General features: G+C 39.6%; 1 protein-coding gene across 3 annotated transcripts in view; it reads left to right on the top strand.

The window, feature by feature from the left end:
• The window catches only part of Pcdh15 (protocadherin related 15), a 1435956-nt gene that overhangs the window by 1233139 nt on the left and 181444 nt on the right, over positions 1 to 21373 (top strand). For all 3 annotated transcript variants that reach the window (XM_042266444.2, XM_076556997.1, XM_076556998.1), the window contains 2 exons: positions 15910 to 16215; positions 18742 to 18966. In XM_042266444.2, the coding sequence (XP_042122378.1) occupies positions 15910 to 16215; positions 18742 to 18966 (531 nt within the window). The remainder of the gene's footprint in view (positions 1 to 15909; positions 16216 to 18741; positions 18967 to 21373) is intronic.

Raw genomic sequence — 21373 nt, 5'->3', positions numbered from 1 at the left:
CTGACAAGGTCTATAAAATGTGGGGCTTAAAGGGCCAGTCTAGAGGTAGTACTAAACACCACAGACCTATAGAAATGAAGGAAGTAAAGGCCAGACTCATGAGGTCTCAAATAGGAAAAGGATTCTGCTGGAAATTGGTCTAGAAACCGCATATGATATAGTAAAACAATAAATCTGGCTGTGTTGACCACTTTTCTGAAATTTTGAATAAGGCTAAATTATAAAATTAATAAAACTAATTTATTTGATAGATGAAATTTCAAGGCAGAAAACCCTTCAGACTGTGTCAAGTTGGCTGCTCACTGCTTTGGGGCACATTTACAATGCAAGGGAACACAAACTGAAACAGAGAAATGTGAAAAAGTTTATAATAGAGCCATTAAAGAAATGTGAATATAGATGAGGTTAATGACAGGAAAAAATGTAGGCAATGAACCTGTTGACTGTTGAAGAGATTGTTGCCATTAAGGAGAAGCCACACACATATGCTGGGACCATAGCCATGGTGCTTTGAGAGAGCCCTCCCATAGAAAACCCCAGGGGGGAAAATGAGAACAGCTAAAAGACCTTTCTTTATAGTGAGCATGAGATGATAGATAGATAGATAGATAGATAGATAGATAGATAGATAGATAGATAGATAGATAGATAGATATTCAGAAAAGGAAAAGAAAAAAACATTAAAAAAAAACTGTCCAAGAAAATGTTCTTCCCAGTTCAGCTGCTCATACACTTAGACTTCAAAGCAGTCATGGGTGAAGGGAGCTTGACTACATCTCCACCTGGCAGAAGAATTTGTCATCAACTATAAGGTGCTAATTCCACTGATGTGCAAAATGAAGAGGTTGTATGATCATAGGGACTTTCACCAAGAGGAACTTGTGAGACCAGCCAATAGGAGGCATTAGCAGACCCCTGAATGGAGATCCTGTGAGAGCTATGTGTGAAGACGTGCTGGTGAGATGGATGTTTCAATGGAAGCAGCAGGATGTTGGAGAGGGATATCTGTGGAGAAAAGCTGCAGGTGCTGGGTGGAATCAGTCCAAATAGAGGCTCTCTGTGATGCAGGGGGCAGGGTTGTAGCTGGAGAGCTACCCAAGTCTGTGGGAACTCATAGGATGCCATGATTATCCCCAGATCTTGAGATGTAGCTACAGAACTTATTACTTGCCCTTCCGGCTTTTAGTTCTGCTCTCCTCTTGTTATCTTTCTTTTCTTCCCTTTGGTAACTGGGCATGTTACTCTGGACCACGGCATATTAGAAGGACAACTTCCTTTGTGATTTCACAGGATCCTACAGCTGAGGGTTTGCCTGAAGTCTCAAGAGACTGAACTTTTGTACAGTGATAGGGTTTTAAATTGTGAGGATTCTTGAAGTTGGGTTGGATACATTTTGCTTTTGGAAATGGGCATGACCGTACTGGGGCCAGGGACATAGTGGCCATGGTTTTAATGTAACAGATGTGAGCCTTTGTTCTCGGATGACAATGTTGTTTGGTGATAGAATCGTGAGGATGTGGATCTAGCCAGCAGAGGGAAGTGACTAGAAATGGCCCTGTGTGTCATCCTTGTTTCTGACTCCTGTGTGTTCTCTCTACCTCCTGGTATGCTAGCTTGTAAGGAGCCTCCACCACACGGCTCTGCAGCAAGGCACTCTGCCATGTTCCCTGCTCTGAGATGGTGACATCCCATGGAAACCACAAGTCAAAATAAACCTTCCTCCTTCCAGTCAGGTATTTTGTCACAAAGAGAAGGAAAACAAGTACTCAAAACAGCTTACCTACACTGAAAGAATCATTGATAGTAATGGAGCATTAGGAGGTATTTATTTAGAGAATGTTGCCTTTTTATTTTTTAGTTTCTTGTTATATTATTCCAATACTGATACAAAAAGTAAATCAAAAGACAGCAAGGTAAAATAAAAGGTTCTGGGACAGAGGATAATACATAGAGCAAAAATTAGGACAGGCTCCTAAGAAGTCCTTGGTATGCTCATATTTAATAGCAAATAATGCTGGATAAGTTGCAATTAAGACATGTAGTAAAGATTAGAATAATGTAGGTATTTAATAGGTAGTATATTACATTGACAATAAATAGGCAGGAGGTGATTAGTTTAGGAAAGAAAACAATACTTTGTGTCTGAACTTGACAGAAAATGCAAATGAATGCATTGAAAATCTGGTTCAAGCAGATAATCCCACAGGGTACAATCATTGTGGAAAATGTACTGTTCCTTGAGGACAGATCCACTTGCTCTAAGTTACCTTTATAGTGACATGGACACAAACTTCAGACAGTCATGGCAACCAAATGAGCCCTGCAAGCATGGCTCTCATATGATGTTATGACGTTATTTTGTATATCTCTGTCACATCAAGAAGGAATAGGGGCTGAGAGATGAGAACACAAATGTCTACAGGAACATATCATTCCTGAAAAGTAAACACAGAACATAATACCTTCCTTATGCATAAACACAGGTGTGTATATGAATATAAATATTCTTCAATGTATCTGTAGTAATAAAATTTCTTGAGTGTTTAATTACATATAAGAGAATCTAAAAAACCTCTTTAGAGAATGATAATGAAAAAGGAGTGGAACAACACTAGGAAGGGTATGAGGAATTAAACCACTTTATTAACTCTCCACAAAATAATATACTCACTTACATTCATGCTAAACCAGAAATATATTTTCATAAGGGATTCTAGATGACAAGCCGAAGAAAGCAATAGAATAGGCACATAGTTACTAGTGTGAGGACAATGAATTGTGGATGTCATTGCTAACTTAATATTCACCTTAAGACGGAGATACTTTATCTTAATTTTTTCTAACAAATTTAAGACTTACCAACTTACAAGAAAACACTGTGAATACCAAATAATAATTTCCATTCATTCATGTGTTGGGTGGCTGAGCTAGGAGCAACATGCTAATGCTGAAGGAAGGCATTGTTTACAGAAAATGTTGCATGGCTGCAAAGGTCCAAGAACAATGAAGGGTGTGACATCATATGAAGAGCTTTTCACATCCTGGGACTGTGATCATTAATCCCAATAGCTGCCTGAATGACTTAACTAAGTTTGTGCTGTCTCTAACTAAGGGTAGAAGAACCACTGAACCACTCATAATATGGAAGCACCTTCCTATGGCTCTGTGATCTGAGCAGAATAAAAGGTAGAAAGTGTGGAAACCATGACAATGTCAATATTCCCCCTTCCCTGCTTCCTGACCCACCATGGCAGGAACAGCTCTGCTCTGGAGCACGTCCCTGCTGTGGGAGACTGACATCTTTGAGACGATGAGACAGACTACATTGTTTATGTTGGTTATTTCTATCACAACAATGAAAAATGGGTATTACAATGATAGTTTAAATTGCTGAAAATATTAATAAGGCATTGACCAAAGAATTGTGCAAGTCATCCCATGTTCCCCTTTAAATGCCTGTTGTTCCTAGGAGACAATACACTTGAGATGAAAAGTAATAAACTTAGGAAATGGTTGGAGTTCATTGGACTGGAGGAGCTGGCATAAGATAGTATTGTTATTTTTTTTCTGTCATCCTTGTCTTTTTTAAAATAACTTTTTTTAAATTTTTTCTTTCCTTTTAGATGCCAACCCCTGTCCCCCCTCACTCCCCTTCTCCTGATTCACCACCACCACCTCTCATTTCACCCCCCATCCCCTCCTCATAGAGAGTAAGGCTTGCTTTGGGTAGTCAGCACAGGCTGGTATACCAAGTTGGGGCCAGACCTAGCCCCTTCCCCTGCATCAAGGCTGAGTAAGGCATCTCACCATAGGGAATGGGCTCTTAAAAGCCAGTTCCTATACCCAGGATAAGTCCTGGTCCCATTGCCTCTATTTCAAATTTCAAGTCTTGAACTGTTTCCTTCACCTGTTTTTTCTTGAATTTCTTGACTTTCTTTAAGAGATTTCTTGACTTCCTCCAATTTTTTGTTTATCTTTTCCTCCATTTCTTTAAGGGAATTTTTCATTCCCTCTTTTAGGGCATCTATCATCTTCACAGAGTTTTTTTTTTTTAAGGTCATTTTCTTCTGGATCATCTTCTTTGGGATGTTCAGGTCTTGCTGTTGTAGGATCACTAGATTCTAGTGGTATCATATTGCTCTTTACATTGTTTAATGTGTTCTTACACTGCCACCTACCCACTTCTTCCTTTAATCTGAACAGGTGGAGCTCCAGGTCACTCTTCTTCCAATTGGAGAAGGTGGGGCCTCTGGCTTCTGTGGTTGCTCTTCTTGCTAATTGGTCCAGGAGGGGGCACATGGCTCTGCTGGTTGCTGTTCTCAATCAATGCAGGGTAGGCATATGGCTCAAGTGGTCAATCCAGCATTGTTATTTTAAGAAAATGTTTAGTACTTAGACCTTGCTGTTCTCAATCAATGCATGGTAGGCATTTGGCTCAGGTGATCACTCCAGCATTGTTATTTTGAGAAAATATTTAGTACTTAGACCTGGCCCATAGATCTCAAGAATGAAAAGAAAGGTAAAGATTCCAAATATAATTTCTAACTGTGGGTTTCCACCACCTCAAGGAATAGAGTTATATATACTAAACTCATTGTAGAATTATGAAATAACAAGGGTGATTTTTAATTATGTCAGCTTTATACAATCTAGAATCCCCTGGGAGCTGGAAGTTCTGTGAGAGATCATTTTTTATTTCTTTAATTGAAATGGCTAGACCTACTTACTGTGGGTGAGCGTGTTTCCTGGTGAGAAATCCTGCACTGCAGAAAATGAAGACAGTAGGCTGAGTGTGAGAATTTTGATCTCTCCCTGATCATGGATGTGACAAGCTTCTTTTACAATGACTTCCCAGCCATGATGGACATTGGCTTAGAACTGTGGGCTACAATGGCCTTTCTCCCGTGAGTAGCTTTTGTCAGGACATTTTATCACAGCAAGAGGAAGAGAAACTATGACATCAAGTAACAGGAAAAACATAAAATTTATTGGAGAAGCCTTCCTAGAGCTTTATTTTTTTGTTCCCAGCTCTGTTGGAAAAGACTGAGAGAAGAAAGGAAATAAACTTTTCATAGAATTGTAGAAAGCCTGTTAGTGAGCCTGGAAATATCATCATGCTGGTAGTGAAAATAAGAACTGAATCCTTTTGTGAAGCTCCAACGCATTAATCTCACACTGTCCTCCATCATGTGATAATTGAATATGTAAATAGTTAAGCACAGGACTGCATGCCTCCTGCCTGATGCTCTTCTTTTAATTACCTAAGTTAATTTACATTCTTTGATTACAAGATCTAAAGTCTGTGTGAGGGCATCTTAAAAAATGACTTGCTTAATTTGGCATCTTCATACACCCAATCCCACAGAGATTATTTCCTCACACTTGCCTGCCTGTTTTAATTTTTTCCACACTTCCACCCCCGCTTCAACTTTTTATTTCCCTTATCTCCTCTCCAAATGGCCTACAGGTTCACTTCTCTAATACCGCCTCTCACTGTAACCACCTGACTCTAGCTGTAGTTTTCACACCTAGTATATAGTCACACAGTGCTTAGAAACAGCAATAAAAAGTGAGTTTTGCTAAGTGCAGTATCGAGGACTACGGGGGTCCAGCCCCTCGATAGTCCCCTCCCAGGGTCCGGGAAGAATCTACAACCAGCTGATAATTAATCTTTAATGGGAAGAAATGAATCTATGTACATGAAACTCCTTAGTCCATATACTTTATTATTCTGTAACAGTTACAAGCTTATATTCTGCTCTCATATTTAGGTCATTTTTAGCCTGATTTCTCTCTACACTTGTCTGCGATCCCCTCTATGTTCTATCTTAATTCCTTCATCTAGTTCTGTCCCTTCTAGGTTCTCATCTATCTAGTTCTTTCCCCTATCAGCTCCTCTCCCGTCTCCTTCTCTCTCATCTGGCTCTTCCTCATCTTGTTCTTCCCCATCTGGCTCTTCCTCATCTTCCATCTCATTCCTCTTGTCCTCTCTTCTAGCCCTTCAATCTAGTTCTTACCCATCTCAGTTCGTTCCTCTCAAGTTCTTACCCATCTAGTTCTTCCATTCTCTTCTCTCCTTCTCTGTCCTCTGCTTTACAGTTATATATCTCCCCAAAATCACAATCTTCCCCTCCACTCAGGACACTCAGCCTGAACTTCCTCAGGCAGTGATTGTCCGCTGTCAGGATCAAATGGAGGGTTGATAAGAATTACAAAGAGGGGCACTAGTTGTTAATTACCATTTGTGACCCAAAGGGGAAGTGACTAATAAATTAACTAAAGGCTAAATATGGGTAATATCTAAGAAGAGGGATCTTATGTAAACAACTATAATCTTAAATGTGTTTGGTAAAAGATGTTAAAAATCTATAAGTTGCTTGGTCAATGGGAGAAAATAAAACTGTCTTCTTTTTTCCTGTTGCTCCTATCTGTCCAAGCTGTCTGCCATTTTTCTGCAGGGTGGGGGAAAGTGTGCTCAGTCTCTAGGCAACCTGTGTACAGGTAGATGCCTCTGGTGATAGTTAAAGGGAGATCTGGAACTGGAGGTAAGGTTTGGGAAAGGAGGAAGTAAGGCTTAATTGGCACATCCGCCAGGCCTTCTCAAACAGGTAGCCTGGATGCTTAAGTCTGTTCTTAGAGAGTACAGAGGTATCTCTGATAAGGTACTTTCCTCCATCCGGTGATGGACCTGGCCAGGTGCTACCAATAATGATAATTACAGGGAGGCTTGAACTGGGAGTTCTGGCTAAGCATAGCTGTTAGCACAGAAGGTTATCTAAATATTCCTAGAAGTGGTTAGGTAAGTAGTTAGAGGTCTATAAAGTTAGTAAGGCTGTAAGAAAGGAGGGGTCTGAGCTAAATTGTGTAAAGCTATTACTTAATGTCTACCAGACCTAGGTGGTGTCCCCTTGTGGAATTTACCTTAAGTCAGGAGACTCGCCTGTGGGTTGTTATCACTGTTAATCCTCGGAAATTGGGTGACCACCTGGGTGATGTCTCCTTTAGTCCTTGAAAGTGGCTAGGGGAGATATCTGATTCCAGAGAAAGCCTTTCCTGAGGCTGTTCTCCAAATGCCTGGAATGTATATGTCTAGAGAGTGATCAGTCCACATTGTTAGCCCTTCTTAGGGAAAAGTCAATTGGGAAGACTATGAAGGCACACATGATTTTCATAACAGAACACAGCTGATATATAACAAGCCAACTAACACCAAAAACTCCTTGGGATTTGGCTTCCTCTGGAGGAATTCCCTGATTCCTCCAGGTAGTGACTTTGCCATAACCAGCTGAGTTCTTATGATATTCCTGCGACCTGCAGCAGTGCAGGAAGGATCAGGAGGCCGAATGAAAAGACTGAGAACTACCTGAGGCTCAAGGAAGTCATGAGAGATCCAGATGCATTTCAGGACAAATGAGGCAAGTAGATGGAACAATTGCTTCTTGATTGTTTTTATCTTCCTTTGAGGTTGGCTTCTCCACCTTATGGTATCAGCCTCAGTCATGTGATTTGTCTTAACCAATGAAGCGATAGTAGAGGTGTTCTGTTCCAAGCAGAAACGGGGAGTGGCAGGGCTGGATTAGCTCCTTTCTTGATTTTCCCCTCTGTCACAAGAGTGGCATGTTTCAATGGGGCTGTTCCAGCACTCTCCTGTCTGAAGTAAAGCAAGGATGGAATACATGTAGAAGGAAGCGATGATGCCTGCAGCATTGATGGGAGAGAGAAACCATGGAGACTGCAGACGCTTGAAAGCTGACTAGCACATTAATAACATAAATGAAATGGAGACTGTGTCAAAGGGTTAGTTGTGGATATAAATGCATAGACAGAGAAGGGGGAGATCACATAGATTCTTGAATGTTATTATAAAATCCAACTTACTATATAACCAGGAGTAATTGCTTTGGATGTTGGGGGAGTCAGCAAATCTTTCAAGAAAGCCACCTATTGCTTGGTAAGAAGTTCTTAATTAAACATTTATTCCACAAATATTTGTTGGGCATACATGAAGGATATGAATAGGAAGTCAAGGATAAAAAGGCATACTTCTTTCCCTAGCTGTTTGAAGTATAGTGTAAGAGACAGGCAGGTAAGTAGGCAATTATAACATGTTAGAAAGCCAAATAAATACAAGGTGACAGGAGTCCTGAGTGAAAGGAGAGCTATTTCAAACTGGTGGAGTCAATTGGAACAATGCAAGCCAGGAAAATAGCTAAACCCTTTGCAACAGCTTAATTGTGGTTTTTCCCATGATAAAATAGAAAGAATGTAAGGACACTAAAAAAGCCATAGCTTTGTAGAAAAATATGGGCAGCTGCCAAACCTTTTATGTGTAGAAATACTATTTACTGATTCCTGTGGGCAGAATTTATCTTTTCAAATGTGCTAGGACAGCCTGCAGTAGTTATGAGTAAAGACATGCTTAGTGTGAGATAACTCTTACACCCTTTAATGTATCACTGCTGTGATTTTTTAAGACCAGGTCATAAACACTTGCATGGAGACACATGCGTTTGTTTCTCAAGCCACAGTGAAATTACTCAAAAAATGAAAATGAGCATCTTGAGATGCTTTCTCCCAGGACAGACTTAGTTGACATTTCTGAGTGACAATATCTATGACATCCCCATATATACTTCTTCATTGAGATTTTCTCTACCATGTGTCTAATCTAATATCTGACTTTGTATATCAAAAAAAAAAAGCTCTGTGTCAGGCTAGGAGGTGGCTCATGTGGTAAAAGCATTTGCTATAAAAGGCTGATAATCTGAGTTCCATCATCTGAACCCAAGTAGAAGTGGATATCTACATGTAAAAATAACAATAATAATAAGGCATAATCAGTTTTAACACTTGATGCGGAGCTGATGAGGTCTTTTGGTCAGTACAAGACCTGAGTTCAACCCCCAGAACTCACAGGAAAGAGTCTTGTAGCTTAGCACAGCTTGTCATTCCCGCACTGCAGAGGGAGGAATGGGCGGATCCTTGGAGTTTTCTGGCCAGTCAGCCTAGCCTACTTGGTGAGCTCCAGGTCAGTAAGATTCCTGTCTCAAAAAATAATATGGGCAATGATTTAGGAAACACATGAGATTGTCCTCTGGCTTCCACATGAACACACACACACACACACACACACACACACACATGCACGAACACACACGCACACATGCACACATACAAATGCACACATGTACCTGCACACATATACAGGTACACAGATGTATTAATTACTTTTTGTTGCTGTGACAAAACACCAGAACTGACAGAGACTCATAGGAAAAGGAGTTCATTTGGCTGACAACTCCAGGGACAGAGTTCATACCGGCGGGGGAGGCATGGCTGCAGATGACCAGAGCAGGAAGCTGACGGATCATAGCTTCAACTACACAAAAAACATGAACTGGAAGCGGTGTGAGGCTGTAAATGCTCTAATCCCGCCCTGAGAGACATTCCTCCCCCAGCAAGACTCCACCTCCTAAACACTCCATAACCTCCCAAACACCACTACCACAGGGAACCCAGTGTTCAAATACATGAACTTATGGGGATGTTTCTCTTTCATACAAACACATATACCTAAATGCATACATGTACCCATATATACATGAATGTACATGTATTTACACATGCATTTATAAATGAATATGTAATTGTATATACATGTACCCATCACACATGCATGAACACATCCACATGAATCCACATATACACATACACACACATACCTATACACACATGTTCACACACATGTGAACAATGCACACACATACCCACACAGGTACATAAACCCATACTCATGCTCAAACATGTATTCTACCATAGTAACACACATATACATATAAACCTACATACAAACATGCACATAGATATGCACTTGCACACACTGACACATATGTATCCTCACACATGCACATAAACTCATGCACATGCACACAAATATGCATTTCACACATATACTCATTTTAGGTGCCCCATGATAGTTCACCCCTTTATAATTGCTACACTACATTTATAAACACCAAAGAGAGCTTTGATATTCATTAATCTTCTTTATAATAACTAAAAATCTATTTTTATTACTTGCATCAGATAGAATATCCTCATCAATATCACTTATTACATTAAAATTGCTATGTGAACAAACAGTGCACTCTATATATGAGTTCTTTGGCAGATCAACACTGAAATTCCCAGAGAAGCTTCAAAATAAATGAAAACTTTTCAGGACACAACCTGTCCACTTAAATAACCCTGTAATAGAGATCAGAAACTACGATAATAATAATCATAATTATGGACGATATTCTGATTAACTACTTAATGTGATCTAAGCATGTGGCTAACTCAATACAGAGCCCATGAAAGGCTGTGAGATGAATGTCACTGACTAACAATGTACAGGTGGGGTGGTGGACATGGGCGGGGGAGGCTTAGTTAAGGCCATGCAATAAGTTTGGAAAAACTGTTTAGAAACTGGGAAACCAAACCTCTCCAAGACCTCCAACCTGAGATCTCCAGTCTGTGGTTTGGGATACTTTGAAGTCCACCCGTTTTTATTCAGCAACAGTAATTAGATATTTGTACAGAGAGAGGAAAATTGTACCCTCACTTTGAGTCATTAAATTGTTTCTTTCCTCTTAAACGAGTTGTCGGAGCTCTTGAGAAAGGTCAGCGTCTATAGAGAAGTCCACTAGCAACTGCTTTATACATTTTGAAGTTTCTAGATAATAATCTTCGAAAGGCATCTCTACTAACAATGTCATTAAAGATGTACTGGCCAATGTGCGGCTGACCTCCTCCTCGGGAACACCTACAGCTCCTTCTCTAAGTGAGAGGAGGGGGCATCGCCTCAGAAACCGTGGCGGAGAATGAGCGAAGAAGGAGCAGAGCTTACCCTCCTCCTCACACGGGTACAATGAGCTCTGCATGGTGGTTCACACCTTCGTGATAGCTGGGATATCCCCCTGTGTGTCATCCCATCCTATGCTGGTAGAAGGATTTTGTCACTGTGAACAAATAATGTCTCTCTAAATAATTTGAGTGTAAATACACTTTAACTTGGCATCCATTACTGGCATATTCCATGGGAGACCTACCTCCCAGATGTCTCAGCAGCAGGCCACACACCGCTAGTCTTCTTTTCAAGTTTATTCTCAGTATGTTTTGTCCAGGAAAATCCTTGGTTTCTAGCTCCCCCACCTGTATTTCCAGAACTCAGGAAGCAGAGATGTGTCGGCGCAAGTCTAAGCTGAATTCCTGGGCAGCCTGGGCTACAGAGGAAGAGACTCTCAAACAAAGCGCAAGACTTAAGGTTTCTGCACGTTTGGCAGACCCCAATGTAGAAACCTTAGCAACAAGCTTCATTTACTAAAGAGAAAGATTGAGACCTCTAAAAAGATGGCGAGCAAAAATAACAATATAACAGAAAAGCGGGAATGAATTGAGTGCCCAGAAACTACAATTCCTAGCTCTGTTGACATGTAGCATGGAAAAAGCATGCACACAACTGTTCAAAGAGATATATTTGCTTAGTGAGTGATTTTGCAGGGCCTCTGGCCTCTCTCTTAAATTAAGTGGGTTTTTTTGTTGTTGTTTTGGTTTGGTTTGGTTTTGGTTTTTCAGGACAGAAGTTTCTATGTATAGTTTTGGTGCCTCTCCTGAATCTTGCTCTGTAGACCAGGCTGGCCTCGAACTCACAGAGATCCTCCTGGCTATGCCTCCCAGGTGGTGCTGGGATTAAAGACGTGCACCACCACCCCCCAGCATAACTGGTTTTCTTTAACATATGCTCTAATCTTAATTTTAGTGCTGTAAATGTACTGTTTGTCTTCCTAGCATATATCTCTCCAATGAGACCTTTGTTTTGATTTTTGAAGTGTTTACTTGATTATAGACTTTCAGCCAATCTCCCAGCCATATGCATGCCCAAAAAACTCACCACAAATCAGGCCACAGTAAGACGTAGATTTTAAAACGAGTATACTGTGGACAGATGATTATAAAGTTGCGGCCATTACTGTTTATTGCTTTGATGTAGTACAAGTCAAGAAGTGCGGTTTTTCTTATTAGCAATTTTAATTAACTTTTAATTGATCTGTAAGAAGATGAATGGCTCCATTACAGCATTGTGCAGTGAGCTGCTTGAGCAGAGATATTAAGCATCCATGCAAAGTTCTCGACAGGACTATTGATAATAGGAACTCTGCAGATAGCCCTCTTGTCTCATCCTGACTTCCTCATATGTAGCGGTAAAATAACTGAATCTGCCCCCAGTGCCTGAGTCCCAACCTCATTCATCTTGTTCAGTGACTGGGAGACAGGGAAGGAAGGAAGGAAGTGGCTTTCATGCGAATGCTGTCCTTTCGTCACCGTTAGCTGTGCATTTGAGCAACTTTAACATTGTTAGAGTTAATTGCTGCGGACTATACCGCCCAACACACTTTCTTTCACAGCAGCTAGCCATGCCGGGAGCTGAGTATTACTAGATGCGACGAAGGTTCAGGTGTCTGTGTGTGTACTTGACACATTCATGGCACTTTAGCTAATTTAAATGGGTTTTAAAGAAGTTATGGAATGCATTAAAGAGGGTGCTCCAGCTAACGTTTGTTAATAGAAATCTCTTTAAATGGGTAATTTCACATGTAGACTAGAAGTAAATAAGAAATTTCAAAAAATATATAGATTACTATATATTTTCAAAATATACGATTAAAGGAAAGGTCCTTGAGAGGGTAATATTTTAGTCCTGTTTGTCAAAGTAAGCCTAAAATACATACACAACCCTTTAAAGCTGGACCATGGGTAAAAGAGGTCAGATCAAAGAGGAAGAAAAGTGATTCAAAACTTGCAAGAAAGACAGGATAAATGCTACTACATTTAACGGGTACCGAAAATGGTGGACAGGAGGGTGGCGTCAGTCTTCACATTTTTACTTTCACGGGGGTCGAACTCTCAGGCTCACTGCTTACACAGCCCAAGTCTGCCAATATTTCCCTAGAGTTTCCAGGAGGAAGCAGAGATGGTCCGTGCCTAGCTTTTGGGTTGATGACCTGAGACTGAACTTCATACCTTCAGAGGTTTATATAATAAACTTTTATTTCATAGGAGCTGCTAAGCATATGGTTATTTGCTATTTTGGCAATGAAATAAATACTAGTACACACAGTTCTTACATGTGATAGGTTGACTTAGGAGCTTTTGGGTTTATGATGGTACAGAAGCAACAGGTATCATATACAAAATAAACTTAAAAATTTGAAGTTTCTGCTTTATCATGGTGGCATTCATTATGCAATGACAGTGGCTAGTGATGTTATGCAGCAGTTGGGAGCTTCAGCCCCAGTCAGCATGCCTGGAAATAAAAGGAAATAACCAGAGCTGCACAGTGTGGTGGGTTCCTAGTCTGGGGGCTCAGCACATTAATGTATTAAGTATGTTTTGATAAAATAATGGTTTTAATTTAAATGGATTTGTAAGTGTATAATCCATGGTAAATCAGGGTACATCTACCCGGATATGTCTGAATACTGGAAATGAGACATTAGTTAAATAGCTGGGCATACAAAGGAGATGTGCTCAACTCCTTTATACACACACACACACACACACACACACACACACAGAGAGAGAGAGAGAGAGAGAGAGAGAGAGAGAGAGAGAGAGAGAGACAGAGACAGAGACAGAGACAGAGAGACAGAGAGAGAGACAGAGAGAGAGAAACAGAGACAGAGACAGAAAGAGAGAGAGAGGGAGACAGGGAGGGAGGGAGGAGGAAGGGAAGGAGAGAGATGGGGGAAGAAAGAGAGAGACAGACAGAAAGAAAGAGAGAGAGAGAGAAACAGGGAGGGAGGAAAGAGGAAGGAAGGAGAGAGATGGGGGAAGAGAGAGAATCAAAGGTTTACTAGTAAAATCAAACTACTTGTCATAGTGAACTTTGAATATTAAGAATGAACAAACCACCTTGGGTAGGAGTCACTTAAATCACCATGCATGAGTAGAATATTTTTACTAAGTAAAAAGGATGGAGGGTGAGAACGAAAGCCATAAGAGTGGTGGTGTGTGGGACACAACCTATGTAAACTATTGAATTACTTTTTCCTTGACTGGATGGGTTGACTTCTGAAAACAAACGCTTCTGTGTCCCTCCCCAGAATGACGAGCATGTCCTTTGTTGTCCTCACTGGGATGGCGAGTGCAGCTAACTTGCCAAAAGTTTCTGGAAACATCTAGGCAAATCTAGAGCTTCAAAGAAAATATTTCCACGTAACTCTTTAGTTCCCTGGCTATGCTGGTTTTTCTTCTCCTGGCCTTCCTGTAATTTTTCTTCTATTTCACTCTCAGGGTTCACCTCTCCAGGGCATCTGTATTTTTATCGAGGGACAGACAGATCTAGCTGAAGTGTCAGGCATATAAAATTGAAGACTAGAGATATAAACATGATGTTCACATATTGTTCTTAGCTTTTTACATTTCATTTATTTATTTATTATTATGCCTTTATTTATTCACTTTTATTTATTTATTTTGTGTGTGTGTGTGTGTGTGTGTGTGTGTGTGTATGTCTGTGTGTCTGTGTCTGTGTGCTCACACATCCCACAGTGTGTGTGTGGAGATCAGAGGGAGTTCTTCTACCCTATATGTGCCAAGGCTTGAACTCAGGCCATCAGCAAGTGCCATCTCACTCCTAGCCAATGTCCACATCTCAACTTGAGTTTTTCAAACTGAGCAATGTGTGTGTGTGTGATATTAAAATGCACTGCCTTAAATAAATAAATAGATAAATAAGTAAATAAATAAATAAAATGCACTGTCTTGTATTCCAGACCCCACAAAGCGATCACTAACTATGAAAGCCAAAGTGAAGTCCTGTCCCCTTTCTTTCTTTAGTGGTGGTTTGGAATATCATTATATAGTATTTCACATCTTCTTAGATAGATCCAAGAGTTTATGAAAGACAATAGAATCATTTGATATAAAATGTACAGTTTCTGGTGGTATGAGATTATAAGTTACAAAAAAAATGAATTTTTAAAAAGAATACTCCTATCAGCATTCTATCAGAAATAGAGCCACCAAAAGCTTTTTCATTTTTGATGCAAAATGACTTTTTTGCCTAAAATTCTCAGCAAATATAGATTCAGGTAGCACCAACAATTCTCAGCCATTATTTGAGATCCATAGACTAATATTAAATAGTAGCACCATCTTCTGATTTGACAATTACTGAACTTTTATTACCATTCAGTCTGGGAATATGTTTAATTTCAAACCTCACTTCTGTATATTCACAGAGCATTCATTAGCTTCATTAGCATTTATGAAAGAGTTTTGCATATGAGATATTGTGCTAAATTCTAGGACCCCCAAGGTACTTAATTCTTGTGTAACTTTACATGAGACGTTAATTTCCTTAAGCCATATGGTCTCATTTGCAAAATGGGACCAATGATATTTACTCATTAAAATCATCACAAGGATTAAATGAAGTAAATATACATCATGCCCAAACATATGTAAATATGAAAATGACTATATGAATTTCTTAAACAAAAACAATCATCAAATCATAAACTGTTAGTAAATTATCTTAAATTAATTCAACCCAAGCACTATTTTTGACATTCAAAATCTACTGTAGCAATACTACATGAAACTTTCCATTTTTATAATATTCATTTTCTCTGACATAATATATTGCTGTTTCTAATGATATCAGCTTATGTTCATTTCCACTGAGTATATAATTAAATCATGGCTTATTTCTTTTCATGATTTTGACTGCAAATTGTACCTTTATTATCTTTCTAAATTTTTTCTTTAGAGGAAAAAGAATATTTGGTTAGAAAATATGGCACAGTTTATCAGCAGTGTGCCAGAAGCTGTAATGTTGAGCCCTCTGTTTCTTTCATCTAGGCAACAGACCCAGATGCTGGGATAAACGGCCAAGTGCACTATAGTCTGGGGAACTTCAACAACCTCTTCCGCATCACGTCCAATGGGAGCATTTACACAGCCGTGAAGCTGAACAGGGAAGTCAGGGACCACTATGAACTGGTTGTCGTGGCAACGGATGGAGCCGTGCACCCCCGGCATTCAACTCTGACACTGTACATCAAGGTGTTGGACATTGATGATAACAGTCCTGTTTTTACCAATTCAACGTACACAGTTGTTGTTGAGGAGAATCTGCCAGCCGGGACCACCTTCCTTCAAATAGAGGTGTGTGGACAAGCATTCATTCCAGGAAATCTGTATTATAAGATTAGCTGTGAGGATAAGACATTGAAGTTTAACTGCAAACATGGGATGAGCTCAGAATAACTTAGATTCAGATAAGCCATGGATAAAGCTTATTATGCCCCAAAAATTTCATATTGTGTTTTATGTGAAAACACACCCTCTGGGAGAACCTACAAAATTAAAAGGAGAAAGTTCACAAACATAAGAAATATAATACATTTTATGTGTTTCAGCATGTATAAAAATAATGCTAGATGGTTTTGTCACATTGACAACATGAAGAAAAAATCTGATTTTCATCAAAAAATTAATACTAAATTTTTAAGTGTTTTTCACATCTACCAATTTTGACTGCAAATTGTACCTTTATTATCTTTCAAAATTTTCACACAATATCAAACAGACATTAGTATACACATATGAATGTACACAAACACACATATATATGCATGTGTTCAGATATATGCATATATAACATGTATATATTCATGTATACGCATACACACATGTACATATAAAATACTGTTTATTCTGTAATAATTTTTTTCATTCACTTTTACAACATTTTCGTCTTCTTAAATGAATTTCCATGTGCAAATCTGTTTGCTCAGCTATAGTAGAAGCTCCTGACATTTTAAGACAATAGCTCAAGTTAACCCATAAATCTCTTTTTTTGTACTAGCCCATTTAACTCTTACACAGGGGGTCTGTGAAACATATCATGACAAAAGAAAAAAACTGCTTATATTTCATCTTCAAAGCACAACTTTCTTGATATACCTGTACAAATACTTAGATTACAGACATTAATAATCAAATAATGATGTGTGCTAACAGGAGAGAATCATCTGTCCATTGTTCATCCATCTACCTCTTCAACACTCAGGCGTCATAAGCACCCCAATGTCTTCTGCTATATTTTTAATATTTTTTTAATTTTGAAATTATAATTATCATTTCCCCTTCCTTTTCCTCCTTCTTATCATCCACAAGACTCTTCCTTGCTCTTTTTCAAATTCATGTCCTCTTTTCTCATGAATTGTTGTTACATACACATACATGTATGAGTATATATACATTTTTGGTGATGCAGAAGTGATCAAGATGGATTCGCAGCCTCTATGGAATTCTTTGTCACCTTTAGACAACTCTCAACATTGGTAGTCAGAAGCAAGTCCCTAGGAATCTGAGCTATATCTTCTGTTCAACCTTGGGTGGTTCTTTTCAATAGAAAAAGTTACTTTGCAACCGTGGGCTCAGAAGCAAGTCAGTTACCAGATAAAGAGAGAAACAGAAAGGATTATTCTAGGCGGTGTGAAAATAAAACACTCAAAATGTCAAGGGAGAGGCTAATTGATGTTCAAGGTTCTAAGGAGCCAGAAGGCATTGTGTTCTGTCACTGCGTTCAGAGGATTAGATTGCTGTCATTTGAATGTTGAACGTCCCTCAAGGCCCATATTGCTCAAGGTTTGATCCTCAGCCTGTGGAATTATTAGAGGTTGGGACACAGGTAGCATGCCCTTGAAGAAGATATTGAGTCTCCTGCCCCTTCCTGTTTCTCTCCACTTCCTGGGTTTCAGGACACAGACAAGGCTTCTCTGGTCCTTGTTTACCACCTGATGTCCTGACCTCCTGTATATCCACACAGGACTATGTGATCAGGAGCTGAAACCCCATTTTATAAGTTTCTCAGTAAAGGAATTTTGTGACAGTGCCAGAAAGGTGACTAATAGTGTTGGTCAGGGAGAGAGTGGAAACAGGAGAATTTTCAACAGAAGAATGACATGAAATCTGTGCTTTGACGGTTCCCTCTACCATGATATCATCAACAGATAAGAGGAGAACACAACTGACATGTAGGTACTCACTCAACAGACCCAAGGTTCTGCAGTTCTGCTCTTGCCATTCTGTGACCTCCACCAAGGTGCTCTTCCCACTCTGTCCACTGAGTGGAATGGCCCTTTCACCTCCACAGAAAACCATCTTTTCAGCGGGGCTCGAATTCAGAACACCTTTGGATAAAACACTATCTTTCCCTGTCTATTTGGGTATTTATGCCTCATTCTCTTTCAGGGTATGATGTAGAGAGCATTTACACATCAGTTCATTTTATTCTCTTTACTTCACCTTCTGCATAAGGAGTGCCAAGCAGACACTAGCAGAGGAAATGCAAGAGAGTGGCCTTTGTGGATGAGTACATCACTCCATCCTTCCAAGGCATCCCTCAGAGAAGGAACTGTTTCCATATTTACTGAGAAGACTTTAGAACCTGTTTATGTAAATCACTCCACAAGCATTTTTGATTCAAAAAGTATTTTATGTCCATTAGCTTATGCTCTTCCTTTCTCCTTCACTCCATTTTCCATTCCTGAAAAATGAGTTATGTGTCTTCTTCTCATCATGAAGCCCACACTGTTCCAGGCACTGATGCATTTCCATCAGCCAGCCCTCACTCACTCTTGTGGGAAACCCTCTGATGTAACCATTCTCTCCAACTTGTCATAGGCCAAGGATGTTGATCTTGGAGCAAATGTGTCGTATCGGATCAGAAGCCCTGAAGTGAAGCACCTTTTTGCACTGCATCCATTTACTGGAGAACTGTCCCTTTTGAGGAGTTTGGATTATGAGGCCTTTCCTGACCAGGAAGCAAGCATCACCTTCTTGGTGGAGGCCTTTGATATTTATGGGACAATGCCACCTGGTATAGCAACGGTCACAGTAATTGTGAAGGTAAGGAACCTGGAATGACTGCCCTCCTGTCTCTATATGCCACATCTGTTTCTTCAACTCACAGTGTATTTTTTGGGGGGGCGGGGGGAGTCATAGGAACTCAATGGTATAAACCAATGAAAAAGATTTATTAATATGAAGTACTTATGAAGACTTGCAAAATAACCCTACAACAAGGATTTTAAAGAGGCATTAAATAAATCCTTGAAGACTGGCTGTGAGTCTGCCACATGCTCTGACTGGTCAAACCAGATCTTCATTTTCATACAGTATGGCCCACAGTCCACAGCAAAGTGGATATTCAGGAAGAAGAGAAAGAGATGGGGAGAGAGAGGAGAGAGAGACAGAGTATAGATGAATCAGAGTTCTCAGAATGAACTAGTTCAGTTTGTCATTTCAAGACTCTAAGATAAAAAGGGCTGAAGAGACAGGTGAGTTTATTGTTCAATTCTGCATTAATCTTCCATTTCTCTGATACTGGGGACTTGGCTTAACCTCTCTGGTGGCTATGAATTTGTCATGACTGTGAGGTATAGTGGTCAACACAACTATGGTCCTAGCAAATAGGAGTGTAGGGGGTCAAAAGAAGTCCAACTGGGACTAACTATATCAAATCAATTGGAACACAGTCTGCTTTGATTATATCCTTGAAAAAAGTTGGTAGAAACAAATGGGGGACAAATAATTCACTTAAAACACAGAATAAAAATAGGTTTTTAATTAATCACCCTGTTCCCTATCTAGACTCCAGCCTCCTCGGTAATTCTTCCTTGTCTCAGGCTGCTCTTTATTGTAACACAAGGTTTCATGAGGCCTCACAACAGCATCTTTGAGGGATCCATTAACTATGGTTCATTCCTTCATCAGCATTTAAAGGATATTGGACTAATTCTGTGCCTCAGTCCTTCATTTTATTCAAAGAAGTCAAGTATGCCGGTGGATAAATCTGCCTGGCCCACGTCATTTCTTATTTATTATACATTTGAAACAAAACTTCTTTAATGTGTAATTACATACATACTCAATATCAGTTCTTAATTCTTTTCTAACTTATATAAGCATACTAAAATTTCAGACAATATTTCTAATGGCAGGTGGTTGCTTTATCTTTCAGGTAACTCTAGGTGAGATGTGTTTTAAATTGACACTTTAAAACTCTCTCAGACACCATTGGAGCCAACAACTGCAGTACAGGTCACATTTCTCCACAAATGCAGCTTCCCCAAGCTTGCAAAGTTTCAACTGTTTGTCTGCTTTCTAGAAGCATGGCAAGCTGTTCTGCTGATAACATAATTGCATGGTATTTGAGGAAGAGACATTGGTTCCCTGAACACTCACCACAGGGAAAGCATCTTAAAGACCCTCTTTTTGAAAAGTATGAACAGAGCCATGGTTTCTTTTGTAAAGAAGAAAAGGATGAAATGATAAAGTATTTAGTGTTGAGCTCATCTAATATTTTAAACCTCGGTGACTGGGTAAATCAACAAATACTTGGAAGAATATATGTCTGCATAATGAACAAAATAGAAGTTTACCACAAATTCCTGTAAAAGACTTTTCCAGTGTCAAGTTCCAGTGGTCTAAAACAAAATCATATAAACAACCTATATTTTGTTGTAGATTTAGAGGGTACTGATAAACAAACTGTTATTGTATAAAAAAACATAATAAATCACATACTATGGAGAAATACCTAATATCAAAAAAGGTCTAAACAATGTAAATGATAAGATCCAATATGATGCCTTGCCTCCTAAACTAAGTTATAATACAAACCAGTTCTTGAAATCTAAGATATGATATAATTGCAGAACAAAAAAGGGTACCAATCAGAAAGGCTGAGCTTGTTCATAGGCAAATGACACCTTCAAGGGACGAGGGACGTCAGATGAGTGGTAGGGTTCCTTCACTGGTTATGATTCTATCAGAATGGCTCCAGAGGAGCAAGTGGATGGGGTGATTCTGTGAAGAGAAGTGATTAGGTTCACCCTAGCTGTACTTGCCTGTCCCAGCATGCCTGTGTGGGACAGGAAGGGCTGGACAGAGGCTCAAGAATAAAACATTGCCCACAGAGGATCAGGTTGTGGCAAACAGTGGGTCCTAGAAGGACCTCATGTTTTATTCTTTCAAAGGACTCTCCTCCAGAACAAAAGGTTGCTGTGCAACAGAATATAAACTAGACGTTAGTTCCTCTAGAAAGAACCAATGTACAGGACCCCAGCAATGCTGACAAAGCCACAATCCCTGAGGGCCACCAAGTAAGGTCCTGGCTTTGATTGGGACATGATACCCAAGGCTTAAGGAAGTGGCATGGGCACAAAAGAGTTGGGAACTCTGCACATTCCAAGACTAGGGACAGCTGTCATCTTCCTGTCTAAACGGAGGCATTTGAACAAAAAGATAACTG

The sequence above is a fragment of the Peromyscus maniculatus genome, chromosome 21, assembly GCF_049852395.1.
Source record: "Peromyscus maniculatus bairdii isolate BWxNUB_F1_BW_parent chromosome 21, HU_Pman_BW_mat_3.1, whole genome shotgun sequence".
NCBI lineage: Eukaryota > Metazoa > Chordata > Mammalia > Rodentia > Cricetidae > Peromyscus > Peromyscus maniculatus.
Note: the sequence above shows the minus strand (reverse complement) of the source record. Positions and strands in the feature narration are given on the sequence as shown.